The sequence below is a fragment of the Macrosteles quadrilineatus genome, unplaced genomic scaffold, assembly GCF_028750875.1.
Source record: "Macrosteles quadrilineatus isolate MER2022 unplaced genomic scaffold, UCM_ALF_1.0 Scaffold_35__1_contigs__length_1230758, whole genome shotgun sequence".
Lineage (NCBI taxonomy): Eukaryota > Metazoa > Arthropoda > Insecta > Hemiptera > Cicadellidae > Macrosteles > Macrosteles quadrilineatus.
Window position 1 is genome coordinate 124,542 of NW_026542628.1, and position 16,901 is coordinate 141,442.

Sequence of the window (16,901 nt, forward strand, 5' to 3'; positions counted from 1 at the left end):
TGACAGGCCTCCTTTTCGATTTGGCCGTATTTAGCCTCGCTTTTGGTAAGTGTTCGTGAGGCAAATGCTATAGGCCTCTCTGAACCGTCTGCCATTTTATGGGCGATCAGACACCCAACTCCATAGCTTGAGCTATCACAGGTTACAATCACATCTAGGCTTGGGTTAAAGGGAATCAAAACATTGTCCATAACAAGCTGTTTCTTGCATTGTTCAAATGCGAGGTTACAATCAGTAGTCCAAGCCCAATCAACCTCCTTACCAAGCAGGTGGTACAACGGATGGAGCAGGGAGGCTAAGTTTGGAATAAATTTACCATAAAAATTAACTAGACCTAAAAATGACCTGAGTTGTACAACATTTTCTGGTTTTGGAGCATCCAAAATTGCCTTTCTTAACTCCCCACTCTGATGAATACCGTTCTTGTCCAACCGATATCCTACAAAAACTAAACTTTCTTTAAAGAACTCGCTCTTAGACGTGTTGATGGTGATTCCATGTTCCATTAACCTTTTTAAAACAGCATTAACTGACTGTTTCATTATCCGTAAAATCTTTAGCATAAACCAAGATGTCATCTATGTAACAAATAGACCAGACAGTATTTGATCCATGGTTGCTTGGAAGAGTGCACCAGCACTTGTAATGCCATAGGCTAGTCTTGCATATCGAAAAATACCTAAATGTGTGTTAATCGTTAACAATTCTTGTGAGGAAGGATGTACCCTTAATTGGGCATAAGCAGTTGATAAGTCTATTTTTGAGTAAAACTTTGCACCTGAAATTTTTGTGAGGATGTCCTCTGGATTGGGTAAAGGATAATAATCTGTTCGCAGGCACGGATTAATCGTTACCTTGAAATCACCACAGATTCTCACTTCATTATTGGGTTTGGGAACAACAACTATAGGCGTTGCCCATTCAGATTTAGTTACAGGATAAATAATCCCATTTCTTTGAAGGTTATCGAGTTCTTTTTCTACAGCTTGGCGCAAAGCAAACGGCACACTACGGGCCTTACAGAAAACTGGCTTAGAATTTTCTTTTAAAACAATATTTGCAACTTTACTTTTAATTTCCCCAGGTGTCTTATCAAATACAGGTGCATAAGCTTCCTTAAGATCATCCATAATCTTAGCAATATCTGGAACGGACTCACCAGCTGGGATCCGAACGTCTATTTCTCCAACTTATCTGTCTTGTCGCTACACCTCCGTTTCAGTAGTTTCCAGTCCAGGGGTATCTTCTCCAACCAGTTGCGTCCTAATAGAGTAGGTTGACCAGTTCCGGAACTCTCAATCACAACTACAGGAAGTTGCGTCAAACCATCGGGCGAGTTTACTGTGGCATGGAACTCTCCGAGAACCCCAATTCTCTCTCCTGTGTATGTTTTTAACCTTATGTTACTTGGCTGCAACAAATTGGAACGATTATGAAACTTTTCAAAATATGTCTTATCTGGCATAATTGTCACCGCAGCTCCAGTGTCAATGGTCATATCTAAAGGCACTTCATTTACTAGCATCTTCACAATAAAATGATTAGGCTTAGAATTATTACTAGCATAGGCTACAGTAAAAAGCTCAAACTCCTCTTGCACGCTCGTGTGGGACTTGGAACTAGGCCTATCTCCACCCCTATCATCATCGTGTCCACTAACATCATTATCAGAGTCATCCGACTCGCACAAGAATATTTTATTTGTAGGCCTATGCCTAGAGTTACTAGACCTACATGCACTTGCAATATGTCCCTTTTTGTTACACGAGAAGTGGAGTTTCATGGTGACATAGTTGATGAACTTAAATTCCATCAGTGGAAAACGCAGTTTGAAATGAAAGACATTAAAGGAGTTTGTAGGAAAATCAGAAAGACTGTTAAGTCTGAAGTGTCTGAGCCAATAGCAAAAGTAAAGAAACGTTTCTATAAGTCTCTGGAAGTGTTTAACAAACAAGTTGCCAATCTGAAACATCAATCTAAGGCATTTAAACAGCTGAAGAGCAATCTAAAGGATGGTGAACTTATTTTTCACATCGACTTTTCTCAGAACTATGTTGCTAAGTATGCAAATGAAATCCAAGCCACACATTTTGGAGCATCCAAACGCCAGATTTCATTGCATACAGGGCTATTATATTATCATATTGGCGAGACAACAAAGGCTGAAACTTTTTGCACCCTCTCTGATAATTTAGACCATCATGCGCATGGTGTTTGGGCGCATATGGCACCTATTCTCGAAGAAACTAATGAAAGATTCCCGGATACTCATACAGTGCATGTGTTTTCGGATAGTCCGTCTTCCCAGTATAGGAACCGGACAAACGTTTACTTAATGAAGACAATCCTACCGAACATTTTCAAAAAAGTCAAACGTGTGACTTGGAACTTCAGTGAACCTGGTCATGGGAAGGGGGCCATGGATGGCGTAGGTGGCCACATAAAAAGAAGCGCGGACTCAGAAGTCAAACACGGCAAAGATATCACGTGTGCTGCTGACATTGTATCAGCATTAAATGATAAGACCAAGACTCGGCTTCTTGAGATTCCTTACACTTCTATTGAATCTGCAAAAAAGGCCCTCCCTAAATCTATCCCAGAAATAAAGGGGATCATGAGTTTGAGGCAAATAACGTTTAGTACTGTTGGAAGTATGTTCGGCCGAAAACTCTCCTGCTTTGATTGTCCAGTCAACAAGGTATGCCCACATTTCGGTGTAATACAAATAAATATCACCGAGGAAGCTGGAAATAAAAAAATCCTCCAAACAAAAGACTCGGAATCAAAGTCACAAGAAAAAGGTACTCAAAGTTAGCGATGTTTTTACATCAAGTGACGAAAGTGACTTTCCACTTGAAGAGGAAGGGTCAGCAAGCACTAATCTGGAAGACTCATCCACTAAATCTATTGGTAAGGAGTAAAAAAAAATCATTATCAGCTTCATTTCAATAAATAATAAAATAACGTTCATGAGCCATTAAAACCGTTTTTGCTAATAAATTAAAAGTTACATTAAATTAAATTACATTTAATTAAATGACTACTTAAAATAAATTTAAATCAATTAATTTAATAAATTTAAATTAATTAAATTAAAGGAAATGTTTTGTTTTCAAACATTCTATTAAATTAAAAAAACGTACGTCTTAATTGAAATAATAAGTGTAATGAAAATTGTTTTTATTTCAGATCCAGATCATATTCAAGCCGGGATATTTTTGATAGTAAATGTGAAAAATGAAAAGGACATACCTTATCGCTATTTGGCTGTGTGCATTTCAGCCCTTGAAGACAATGGTGAAGTGGAGGTGACATTTGCTAAGCGCGTTGGAGAGAATAACACGACTTTCAAAGTTGTGGACAGTGACAACTCGTTTGTTCATTTCACCGATATTGTTAAGATCCTTCCTCCTCCTGAAATGATCATGAAGGGGATAGGTTTTTTTTATGAATTCGACTGTGACATTGACGTACACCAATAGTTGTGAAAGTGACGTTCAGCGTTTTTTATTGCCTTACAAAAATAGTAGGGAAGGTCACGTTCAGCCTTTTTACTTACCTTACATTTTGTATTAACACGTTCGCGGCGGCATGGGAGCGATCGCTCCCATACGGAACCCTAATGCCATCCTGGTGGGTGCGATCGCTCCCAAGCTGAAATGCAGTACGAAATGATTTATTTTTAAGACAGGATTAGAGCTAGAAACTTGAAACCTCGCACAGCACTGCTCAATTGTATACTGTATTTTGTTGTGGTGTAGGTTGGTAGTAAATTTCCCCGTAAAATCCCCGTCTGGCAATCTCAAAATTCTACTTTTGTCCCGTCTTTTTCACTCCATTTGGCAATACAATTCCAATGGGACCGGCTACGTTACAAGCAGTGCTGCTATCTGTTGGTGTTTAGCGAACTTCGTCGACTCTCGTTGTAAAGCAGGACATACTCGCACGTTATTTGCTATTTATCAGACCGAAATTGGAAAGCCAATCACACGCGGCAATCGGGTTTGTTCGATGCTGAGGGCTGCGCCGCACCTGGGTTACGCCCGCCATTTGACGTGCCGCCGCGAACGTGTTAATTTCCAGTGTATTTATTTTATTTCTATAATAAGTTGGTAACACGTTCCTACGAAAAATAATCCTACGACTAAGTCAGTCTTGTAGTCAGTTTTGTTTCGACGAAAATCAGCTTATTCAGTATTTATGTTAAAAATAAGGATTACATGGGGGGTAAAATAAACATAAATAAACAACAAAATAATGTTTTTGTTAATTTTTATTACGTTTTTCACATTTCTTTGGCCAGAAACCTATATGTAGTGTCAGTTTCGTTACGTGATATCACCATTTTCGTCACGTGCGGTCAGTTTCGTATCACATAATCAGTTTCGTAACTCCCAAGAAATGTACTTTTTCATGGATATTTTCGTACTTGATTTGACCAACTAATATTTATTTGTAATAATACAATATAATTACATACTTTAACACAGAAACAAGTGCCTGACAAATTTTTTTCAGACTGAAACAACAAACTTTGCCTTGCATCCTAAGCATATTTTCAATCAAGGAGAGGTTTTTCACAATTATTTATCTTAAAATATACTTTAATTTTAGTTTCTTCTCAGATTCTTGTTTTTAGACCCTTAATATAATTTATTAAAACTATTAACAAAACTTTTTTTAAATTAAATATGTTTTTTAAGGAATTTTAAAACGTAACGAAACTGACGTTTTTTTTGTACTCTGCTCACAAAAAAACCTGTAAAAAATAGAAATTATTAGAATTAAGCTCTGCTGAACTAATTACTATGTTTTATATGACATATACTACTTGTATACAAAGAACCATACCAAAGTAAATTTGTTTATGAAAAAAAATTATTTGTTTTGATTTTGTCCCTCAATTTGATAATCACCCCTAAGCATATATTACTTAAGGCGGGTTTACACTATGTAGCAAAATGTGCTATATGTTACATTTAGCAAAAGTTATATAACATTTTCGAAAACTACGAAAAATACTTGTAGCAGAATCTGCTACATCTAACATTTAGCAAAAGTTATATAACATTTGCTATAAGTAGGAAATTTCACTTTTTAAACTGCTACATATAACATTGCTACATCTAGCAGTTTCTGCTACATTTAGCAAAACTCGTGCTATCCATTCGGAGTCGGTAAAGATCAAAGAAATCCGTGCTACATATAGCTTTTGCTATATCTAGCAATGTTAGACGAAAATTTTTCGTCTAGCATCTGCTACATGTAGCATCTTCTGTCAGTTCGTCAGTTGATTGGAAGGCACGTGGTGTGGTGGTGTAGTGCGGAGGACATTAGTGTTATTTTTTTTGTATTGGTTTGATTTTAATTGTTTTGTGATGGAAGGTTGCGACGGTGTTTGGGATAGGGACAAAATTATTAATTTAATTGAACTTTTCCGCAAACAGCCGTCATTGTGGGATCCCACAAACCCGGATTATAAAATAAGAAATAAAAAACACGATGCCTGGGGAAGCATCGCGTTAGAGATGAAATTAGAAAGAGCCGAGGTAGAAAGGAAAATGCGATGCCTAATTGGGCAGTTTCAAAGATCTTTTAAGAGGAAAAGTGGTTCCGCAGCTTCGGAAGTGCCTGTAAAATGGTTTGCTTTCAACAGTTTAATGTTTTTAAAAGACAAAACTCAACCTCGGGAGTTTCGGTCGGCAGGAGGAATTGATGGACCTGCGCACGAGACTGAGGACACTCAGGTAAGAATTTAACCACTATATTTAATTAAAGAACGTTATGAACTATATTTAATTAAAGAACGTTATGAACTATATTAATTAATAAGAACGTTATAACCTACCATTGTAACGAGATTTATTTCGTGACATTTACCCAACTCTAAAAAAAATTATTACGTTCAGCAACACTCACCGGAAATATACAGTCACTACCCGCGGAAACATCAACACTGACTGGTTCTCACGCCCTTACTACTAGGAACCTCTGTCTGTCTATCTGTATTTCTATCAGTCTGTCTCTCTGTCCATCTTTCTTTACGCTAGGTTTCTTAGTATTTAATTTATTCTGACTAAATTAACTCTATAGCCTACTCACTATTGAAATACATATTGCAGTTTATTAGTAGGCTATTAAGTAGGCTAAAATTATAAAATTGTTATCTATATCAGTCAGTCAGTGGTAGTGATAGAGGAAGGTTGTGTTTTCCTTGTCTCTGTGAGTTTTGTGTCCAGTTTTCCTTGTTTGCTGATTTGTCAAGTTAATGCAAGATGAGTTGTGATCATTGTAAGGAGGTTATTTTAGAGAAGTCTGAATTAATTGTTTGTTCAAACGATAATTGTAAGTTAGAGTATCATTACAGATGTGCTGGCTTTAGTCATGCAATGTTTAAAAAACTTACGAAAACACACAAGGCAGAATGGGTCTGTGGAAAATGTAAATCAGTTAAAAAAAGCGGACGAAGAACAGAGGAAAATGAGGAGGAGACGGAACGCATTAAGTCTTTTTTAGAAGAAGTTTCTATGAAGTTAGAGTGCTTGAGCGAAATTAAAGAAGATATCAAACAAATAAAAAATAAAAACGATGAAATGGTTCAAAGTCAGGAGTACATAGGAAATCAATATGACGACATTTGCAGAAAATTAGAGACTCTACCAGTCCTAGAGAGGGAGATTCAGCAGTTAAAAGCTACCATACAGAAGAAAGATGACCAGATATGTGCATTGGAATCAAGACTTAACCAGCTGGAACAATATGGAAGAAATAGAAACATTGAAATCAATGAAGTTGCTGAGCAAGAATTGGAAGATGTTGAACAAATTGTGGTGGATGTAGTAAACAAGATGGGTGTAGTGATGACGAAAGACGACATAGAGATGGCTCACCGACTACCAAAGACTCGCCGGGACGACCGACCAGCAACCATAATTGTACAGATGGTGAGGAGGAAAAAGAGGGAAGAGATCCTGGCAGAGAGGGATAAGGTGGTGACCAACAACCAGGTGACGGGGCTCGATGGCGGCAGGATATACGTAAGTGAAAATCTATCACCTTACTACAGAAACTTACTACGGGAAGCAAAGAAGAAGGGAAAAGAACTAGGATACAAGTTTTATCTGGTATAAATATGGAGCAGTTAGAGTGAGAAAGAGTGAAAAAAGTAAAGTTTTAGTTATAGAAGATATGTCTCAATTAAGTAAAATAAAGTAAAATTTGTTGTACCTGACACATTATTAGTTCTTAGACCTGATTGATAAACAATATGGAAATTTTTGATAGTGATCAATATAGGGCACAAGTTTTTTTGAATACACAAGAATTTAAAAACTCATGTTTTGAAGGACAGTATGAGTCAGGTATAACAATTTTGCATCTTAACATTAGGTCAATAAGAAAAAATTGGGATCAGTTTTTGGTTTATTTTTATGAATGTTTTACTTTTGTGGACATAATTATATTTACTGAAGTTAATGTAAAAGAAACTCTGTCTGAAATTTTGAATTTTTTTAATATTAAGGGATATAACATAGTGCACAATTTAAGACAAGAAAAAAAAGGTGGAGGTATTGTAATTTTTATTAAAGAAAACATTTTAGTACAGGGGTTGGATGTAAACAGTAGTAGTTTTGAAAGCAAAGTCATTAAGGTCACAAAAAATAACTATGTGATAAATATTGTAGCCACATACAGACAGCCATCAGGTGATGAATATAGATTTATAGCTGAAATGGAAAAAATAATAACAGATATTAAAGGCGATCTATTGGTGATTGGAGATATGAACTTGGACTTAAAGGATTATTATAAAAAAAGTGTTGAGGATTATAAATCAATTATGGCAGGACATGGGCTGATTTCTTATATTAATGATTTTACCAGAGAGGAAGTAAGAGCAAATAAATTGACTCAGACATGTATAGACCATGCGTTCCTTAGAGCTAAGAGAGCAAAGGTCAGCTCAGATATCGTACAGGTAAAGATATCAGACCACTACACCTGTGTGATCAACGTTCAGACTGACCATTGCTGTCCATCCACTCAGAGGAAAAATAAATCAGCAAATATTGATATAGCTGTACTAAAACAGGCACTAGGACAAATGGAATGGCAGTCAATTAATACTTTAAATAATCCAAATTATATTTACAACCGTATATTATTAAATTTCAAAGAAGCCTATGAAATTAGTTCAGTTTGTAAAATAAAAAGACAAAAGCAAACAAAGAAGCCATGGATGAGTTTAAAAATAGTTAACATGATTAAAAAAAGAGACAAACTTTTCAGAACACATAAAGCCTACCCAAATATAACCAAACATAGAGTTGATTATAAAATTGCTAGAAACCAGGTAGTTGCAGAAATTAATAAAGCTAAAAGAAATTATTACTATTGTTTGTTCCAAAGAAGTAGAAACGATATGAAAGTGACTTGGAATAATATAAATACAATTTTGGGAAAAAATAAAACAAAAAATATAGATGAGGTCGTAGAGAAATATTTATTGGATAAGAACAACAAAATAGAAACAGTGTGCAATTCCTTTGGAGAACAATTCACAGAATGTGTATATGCATCTTTACATGACTGTCAGATAATTGTGTCACAATATAAGGAGCAAAAGAAATGTAAGGAGACTCTAACCATACCAGACCTGGATAAGGAAAATTTTAATATATTAGTACAATCTATGAAGAAAAAGGGACCTGGTTTAGATAATATACGCATGCAGGACATAAAAAACAATTCTGATTTACTGTCTGAACCCATAATAAGACTGATAAATACTTCAATTAAAAAATCTTGCGTTCCAGAACTGTTAAAAACTGCAGTAATTAGACCAATTTATAAAGCAGGAAGTCATGAGAGCTATTTGAATTATCGTCCAATATCTATTTTACCAGCTATTAGTAAGTTAATGGAGCGATATATTGCAAATAATTTGATTGACCATTTAGAAAGGAATAGTATTATTAGCAAACAGCAATATGCATATCAGAGGAAGAAAGGAACAAACGAGCTACTTTTAGATTTTACAGATTATATAAATGAACAGCTTAGTGAAGGAAAACAGGTTTTAGTAATATTTATAGACTTTAGTAAGGCATTTGATACTTTAAAGCATGAGACAATTGCAATGGCTCTGGACACAGCAGGAGTAAGAGGGCAAATTAAAGACTGGTTTTTAAGTTATTTAATGGATAGAAAATGTAAGGTTAGAATTAAGAGTACATATGGAGAGGAAAAAATCTTAAGGTATGGGGTACCCCAAGGTAGTATATTAGGGCCATTGATATACTTGTTGTATGTTAATTCACTTCCTGAAATATTACAATTTAGTAGAATATATATGTATGCAGATGACACTGCGCTTGTATTATCCCACAAAAACATTCAGGAAGCTACCGAAAAAATGCAAATAGATTTCTTAAGTTTAACCATGTGGTGCCACGACAATGGTCTAGCTATAAATGGAGATAAATCAAAGTTGATGCACATACATTCACCGTCATACAAATGCTCAGAAATAAATGTGAAATTCCATTGTCATGACTGCTTACACAATAAACAATTTGAAAATGCTGCATGTGGGTGCCTACCATTACAGAATGTAGTGAATTACAAATATTTAGGTATAACAATTGACCACAATATGAAATGGGATTTACAAATTAAGACAGTAACAAACAGGCTACGAGTTTGTGCAGCAAAATTTTTCTATTTAAAAGATTTTTTACCTTTTACAACAATGAAAATCATATATTCAGGCATATGTGAGTCAGTGATTAGATATGGCTTAAGATCATGGGGATCAGCATCACCCACAGCCATAAATCAAATAAAAACTGTGCAAAATAGAATCATAAAAACTATGACAAAGCTTGACTCTACTGTTTTGTCAGAAAACCCTCTGCTCGGATATAGGATGGTTGAGGTATTACCAGTGGATGTATTATTTGAGTATATAATTTTACTTGATTACTATTTCTCAAATGAATTTAAAGTAAAAAATGACCATAGATACAATTCACGCAAACAGTTTTATATTGTTCCTAAGACCACAAACAAATTTTCAAAAAGAGTTAGAAAATTTCTAGTTCCAACGTTTTTTAATAGATTGCCAACTGAAATAGAAAATATAACTAGTTTTAGAGTCTTGAAATCTAGGCTTAAGCATTGTTATCTCAATAAATTCATTTAAACATTGTTTATTACATTACTTTCTTTTTATATTATTGTTAAAGTTAAAATCATTTAATGCACGTTATTTATTTTAGTATTGTCATCTCAAGGAATCCATTAAAACTGGTTTAATATTGTTGTTATTATAAATTATTTAATTATTTATTTAGTTATGTATTGTTGTATTGTTAAAAAATTATTTCATTATATTATTGTTAAAGTTGAGAAGTATTTAATGCATGTTATTTATTGTTATATATTTTATTTATTTAAGATAATTGTTTCAAGTTGTTTTTAAAGCAAGCTAGTCTTATATAGAAAGGTAGAGAATAAGTCAAAACAACAAATAGCAGATCTTGACAAGAAACAAGGAAAACCAGAGTGTAATATGGAGAAGACTGACCAAGGGACAAAGTACATTGTTATCTAGAACAAGTTTATCTCTATGAGCTGCAGACAAGCCAATTTTTCCTGGCTTTTGCAGCAAGCTTTGTTTATGAAATGTTGTAATATTTTTGAGATTTTCCAAATAAATAAAAAAAAAAAAAAAAAAAAAAAAAAAAAAAAAAATATATTAATACTCGAGGGGATTTCTTTTCACAGTCATAACTCGATAATGGCTGCACGGATTTTAATGTTTGAGGTGTCAAATTAAAGGAGTTTTTATGTAGTACGTCTCATAATTGCAAGATAGGGCATAACTTAAATACAATATCAACAATTGTAGTTTTACAACAGTAGCTCTATCCATCGACATTGGACCAAACTGAATTAAACTAATGTATTCACAGTATGATTATATTTCAACAGCTGTTTAAAAAGTCTGGCCATACTAAAGATTCCAAGTGCTCAAATTTTGAGCGCCATAATTATCTAGTGTTATTCATTGTCCATTTAATCAAGTTACCTTTATCTAATTTTGTGTACGTTAGATCAACTATGGCAATCTGGATAGTCCATACTAATTAACTAATTAAACTTAATTTCTTAGTAAATTTACTGAAGTTAATTTCTCTCTCTCTCTCTCTCTCTTTCTCTCTCCATTTCGCTCGCTCCCTCGCAATGAGTAATTATGATACAGTTAAAACCAAATAAAAAATATATTAGGTTGGAACAATAATTTACCATAACTACAAATAAGTTTATTGGACTTATTTAATATAGAGTTTATTCATTATGACTATTAACAATTTGATCCTAGCCTTCATTCACACATTGTTTTGCCATGGAACTGATCCTTCGTTGGTTAGAAAGTATTCACTCAACTTCACACGGACCTGTTTCGCTAAGTCTGAGGGTTTCCTTGGCAGACGGCGTAACTTGAACAATGTACCAGACGGTGAACCCTCTACCCTCCACTGACCCGGTATCAGTTCATACGTTTTCTCATTTTCCAAGTCAAAGGTACCAGGTGGTGTGTATGTTGTACTGGAGGTTTTACTTCTTCTTAGAAAATTGTGGAGATATGTACACGCGAGAACCACTTGTTCAGCCTTTTTCGGCTCCAACAACATGGGCTTTCTCAAAACCCGGAACACCACCGATAATATACCGAAAGCGTTTTCTACCACTCTTCTACCACGCGAAAGGCGGTAATTAAAAATCCTTTCAGCACTGCCCTTTGGGTGAGTCCCTGGAAAAGGCTTCATTATCCAAGATTTAAGGGGGAAAGCGTCATCTGCTAGAAGCACGTGTGGAAAAGGGTACGTACTTCCGGGCAAACATTTTGCCTTAGGAGTGTTCAGCTGACAGTTTGTCATCATCTCTTTGAACTGCGTATGCTCGAATACACCGCCATCTGATAGTCGTCCTTGGCATCCAACGGTTACGTATAAGAAACAGTAGTCGGCATCAACAATCGCGAAAAGTACGATACTAAATGATCCTTTGTAATTAAAAAAATCACTACCACTATGAACAGGCGCTTGCAATGTAACATGCTTTCCATCCATGCTTCCCAGACAATGGGGGAAGTTCCACTTGCTGTTATACTGCTGAGCAACTGCGAGCCATTCATGTTCTGAAGTCGGTACCTAAAACAACAGCGCAGCGTTATGTTGCGTTATTTTGGGGAGGGGGGGGGTGGTTGGCTCTACAGTACCTAACTCACACATTTTATCCCTCTTTAAAAATTCAAATATAATCAAAATTAATAATTAAATTCATTAATTGAGCCTCAAGGCAATTTATAAATAAATTAAAAGAGACAAGCTTTTGAATATCTTAAATTATTCTGATTTAACTTATTCAAAAGTAGGCTAAATGATCACTAATTATAATGTCTAATGGAGGGTAAACAATATATATTTAATATATATATTTAGTTATCAATTATGAAATTATATAGCATTTTTCCCCTATTGTAGGAGGACTTTAATGAAGAAGAATCTTCAATTCTGGATATGGACGCTGGTGTAAAATCGCAACAAGAGGACTACACTGCCGCTGGGCCAAGCAAACAACAGCAGACTGGTAAACGTGCCCTTCAGCCACCATCAAGACCGCTTAAGAAAAAGTCGTCAAGAGAACTCGCCGAAGAACGGTGTAATGCAAAAATTAGTTAAGGAAAAGGATAATGAGGATCATATCAAGGATGAATTTGATGTTTTTGGGGCGCATGTAGCTTGTCAACTTAGAAACTTAAATACAAAACTTTACCAGATTGTGGCTAAACAAAGAATATCTCAGGTTTTATATGATTTGGAAATGGAGCAATTCCATCACAGTTCTTCAACATCTCTAAATGCTAGTGCATCAAACTCTCCTTTTCCTGAACCAACTTCTCAAAACCATAATGACTCTCAGCTGCCCCCAAACGAGTCAGAGCCAAACGATTCCGTCGATCCAACAGATGCGTTCATTAACAGTGTTCTAAATAATGTTAAATAATTTACTAAGAGAGCCATATGGTTATTTTTATATGTTAAGTGATTGCAATTCCTAAAAGCAACAATAGATAACATATTTATGGATACATACTTGTTAACTCGTTATCTGTAACGTTATAAGTAAGTAATGAATGAACCTTCAGGTACTTTTTTTAGGTTATTTTTTTTGCAAGGTAATTGCAATTTATAATTGCAGTAATAAATAACATATTTATGGGTACATACTTGTTAACTCGTTAACTGTAATATACAACACAAGTAATGAACTTCCAGGATAACTTTGAAATTTGTTTAAATTTGTATAAGGTGGTTCCAAAATCTATTTGCAACAATAAAAAAAGCATATTTTTATGTACACATATTTTGTTAACTTGTTAACTGTAACGTTACACACAAGTTATGAACTTTGGGGTAGCCTTTATCATTATTTTTTTAGGTTATTTTTATATGTAAGGTAATTGCGAGTTTTATATGCACCATTAATTAAAATATTTTTTTTACGTAGACTACTTGTTAAAACTATATTTTTTAGCAGTATAAATGTAACGTTGTATCAACTAAATATGTAACACGTTGTTTGATTAATAAATTACAATTTAAATACAACGGTGAGTCATTACTTACTTTGATGCAGTCCTTGAACAAATCAATCAAAGCTTCACACACTTCAGGAATCAAGAGTGAGATGGCGGACTTGGATATTTTAAAAAGATAACTCAAACTCTGGTAAGAATCCCCACTTGCTAAAAACCTTAAAGTCACTGCTAACTTCTCGCGTACTGGTATGGCATCCCTGAATTTAGTGTCTTTCTTTCCAATTTTGTGTCCAATCATAAAAATAATAAACTCAAAATCTTCACTTGTCATCCTTAAGAAGTTTTTAAAACTACCGTCACACCGAATTTCACACCTCAATGAAGGATGATTCGTAGCATCATCTGCATCAAGATCTTTTAACAGGTCAGTTCCACTATACCTCACCCTCGCAGCAAGTGACGGTCTGACCCAAAACCTCCTTTCTCTCCTCTGACAGGCCAATATCACAGTTATCGCAGCAGCGAGCGCAACATCATGTCTCCGCGACATTTTTGACAATGGAGAAAGGTTTTGCTACATGTAGCATGTAGCATTAAAAAATCTGTGATTTGAAATGTTATATAACATTTGCTATATGTAACATCTAGCATTTGCTACATGTAACATCTAGCAGGAGTAAAAAGTTCCGAATAAAAATGTTATATAACATTTGCTACATATAGCAAATGCTACATCTAGCAAAAGTTATATAGCAGTTTTTGCTACATAGTGTAAACCCGGCTTTAGGCTAACGCAAAAATATCTAGAGAAAGGATTTACACAAATAAAATACCGTGTTGCTATTACTGATGAAACACAGTTGTAGTTCAGTCTGCGGTTATTTTTTAAATATTAAATCCATATTATAATTTCATTTTGCGTATCATCTGTCCTATATTTAAATTAACTTGTTATAAAAAAGAAGTAAGAAAAATGGTTCATTCATATCAAAGCAATTCATGCATAAGATCTAAAATGAGAGAATGCCACCGTATACAGGAGGGTTACGGAAAAGAATCGTTCAATAATTTTTGTCAAACGTGTTGAAAAAAAGAACAGTTACAAAGAAAGAAGAGAATTTGAGGAGACAAGAAACAATAAAGTGCACCCTAAAACTTCAAGATAGCAAATCAGTGGAAGTTTGCAAGGAACAGTTTTTGATCACATATGGATTCGTAGAATTGACAGTTTGAAGTTGGGCAAATAGGAGCAATACAGGAAATGGAATAACACCGAGTCGCAAAGTTGTGGCTCAACAAAAACGAGATAGTGGTATAACTGGAAAATCAGACATGTAGAAGGCAGATGGGTCTTAGAGGCTTTCATAAATTCATTGCCAAAACTATCATCACACTACTGCCGGGAGGGCAGCTCCAATCTTTGATTGGAACCCATGAATAGAAAGTAACAAAAACCACTTATCACAATTATATCCATAAGTTGTTTTAATTGTATTCATCATGGAAGTCTTTTAACATTCAAATGTAACCACGATACACTTGGTTAATAGTATAAAATTATAAACAGGCCGAAATAAAGAAGTGTAATTAATAAGGAAAGAAAAATACTTGCAACAATGAACAGTCAATTAGGCCTACACGTGATGAAGGTGAGTCATAGTCTTTCAACACTAGTTTCAATGTTGAAAAGTCAGTTTTAGAATTAGATGAGAATGACACTAATCTGCCTATTAGTGACCTGAAATGAACATCCATTTTGATGAGTAAAGTAACCAAATTAGAGGGCCACTTGATCTTAGTGCATGTGCTTCTGTCGAACCCAAACAACCGATGCTTAATTTTCCTAGGCAAAATATATCAAGAAAGCAAAGGTCTTTCCAGCGCTTTTCATATTCTCAATATTCCTGGATAGACTACTCAAGTGAAAATGATGCAGTATTTTACCGGCACTTTTCTGTTCTCAGAAATGAAGTTCACACTTCAGCCGGATATAATGATTGGAAATATAAGGAAAATGGCAGACGAACACGAAAAATCTAATGCCCACAAGATTTAAATGCCCACGGTTTGTGATTTGTGGTACCGCGAAAGTGACGCACATTTAAAAAGCCTTGAACATTTTACTAAGCTATATGGGTTTTGCCCAATAGTTGAAACTGAAAGCGCTGCTAAATGCAGACTACAGACATTTTTTCTAAAAAATGGACTTGATATCATTGTAAACCGTTTATTATTGATGAACTAGAGGAAAAGATTGCTACATGTAAGGCAGTGAAATGTAATTTTATTTTAAAATCTGTCTATGTGAAAGATGGTATCCTGAAAGTTAGGAAAGAGTTAGCTTTTAAAACCCGCAATGAGGCGGTGTTTGAATCAACAGATTTGGATCAATTTTGTGACAAGTTATTTGTTAAATTATCAAAGGAGGAAAACGATTTTCTAAGTAAAGGATCAGGTTGGAGTCTTAGTAAAATTATTGGTATTGAAATCAGAATAAACAAATACACACCTCTTAAAGGTAAGAAGCATTTCCCCTTCCTGCGGATATAGCTTCTAAACATGCAGTTGTAAATGTCGTAAATGATGACCCCAACTGTTTTAAATATGCAATATTATCAAAATTTGTTGAAGGTGGTAATGCACATAGAGTTTCAAAATATGTAAACAATCCAGAACTAGAAAATGAATGTAATTGGGATGTCATACTGTACAATTTCATGTTTCTGTAAAAGATATACCTAAGTTTGAAAAAGCTAATAACATTAGTTTGAATGTGTTCGGGTTGGAAAAAGATTTGAAAACTAAGAAACATTACGTATTTCCAATCAAAATTTGTAAAACTGAAAAATCAGACCATAGGGATTTGTTACTGTTAAAAAATGATACAACAACACACTTTGCGTATATAAGTAATTTTGAGAAACTAGTATGTCACCAAATTACAAATCATCATGGAAGAATTTAAGTGTGTAAGAGTTGCTTTATTCATTTCACAACAAAAACGGGTTTTGAAAAGCATAAAATAATGCGTAATTCAAATACGCCAGTAAAGGTTGAAATGCCAGACGAAACAGAAAGTAAATTACGTTTCACCAACTTTAAAAATATACAAATTGTACCCTATGTGTGTTATGCTGATTTTGAAGCGTTTAACAAAATCCTTGCCCGATTTGTAATGAGGCAACTTGCTCAGAACCCAAAGTGTGTTTTTTTAGGTACGTTCCAAGCTTAGTTTTTGTTCCCTACAACGAATGCAATCATTTTTGCTTGTATATTGTAGATCTGAAGAATA

The 16,901-nt window shown here is 34.6% G+C and overlaps 1 protein-coding gene across 1 annotated transcript; it reads right to left on the reverse strand.

Moving 5' to 3' along the window:
• Positions 1–11,315: 11,315 nt before the first annotated feature.
• On the reverse strand, positions 11,316–14,188 carry LOC129005820 (uncharacterized). Its single transcript, XM_054434831.1, has 2 exons — positions 13,698–14,188; positions 11,316–12,218 (listed from the first exon to the last, which is right to left on the reverse strand). Exons 1-2 carry the CDS (start codon positions 14,157–14,159, stop codon positions 11,394–11,396), a joined length of 1,287 nt encoding a protein of 428 aa, XP_054290806.1. The 5' UTR covers positions 14,160–14,188; the 3' UTR covers positions 11,316–11,393.
• Positions 14,189–16,901: the final 2,713 nt, after the last annotated feature.

Bases quoted from the DNA above. Each gene is read 5' to 3' on its own strand.
- LOC129005820 (XM_054434831.1), bottom strand. From the start codon at position 14,159: ATGTCGCGGAGACATGATGTTGCGCTCGCTGCTGCGATAACTGTGATA. The intron at 12,219-13,697 runs GTAAGTAATGAC...CTGTTGTTTTAG, and splicing joins TGTTCAAGGACTGCATCAAA to GTACCGACTTCAGAACATGA.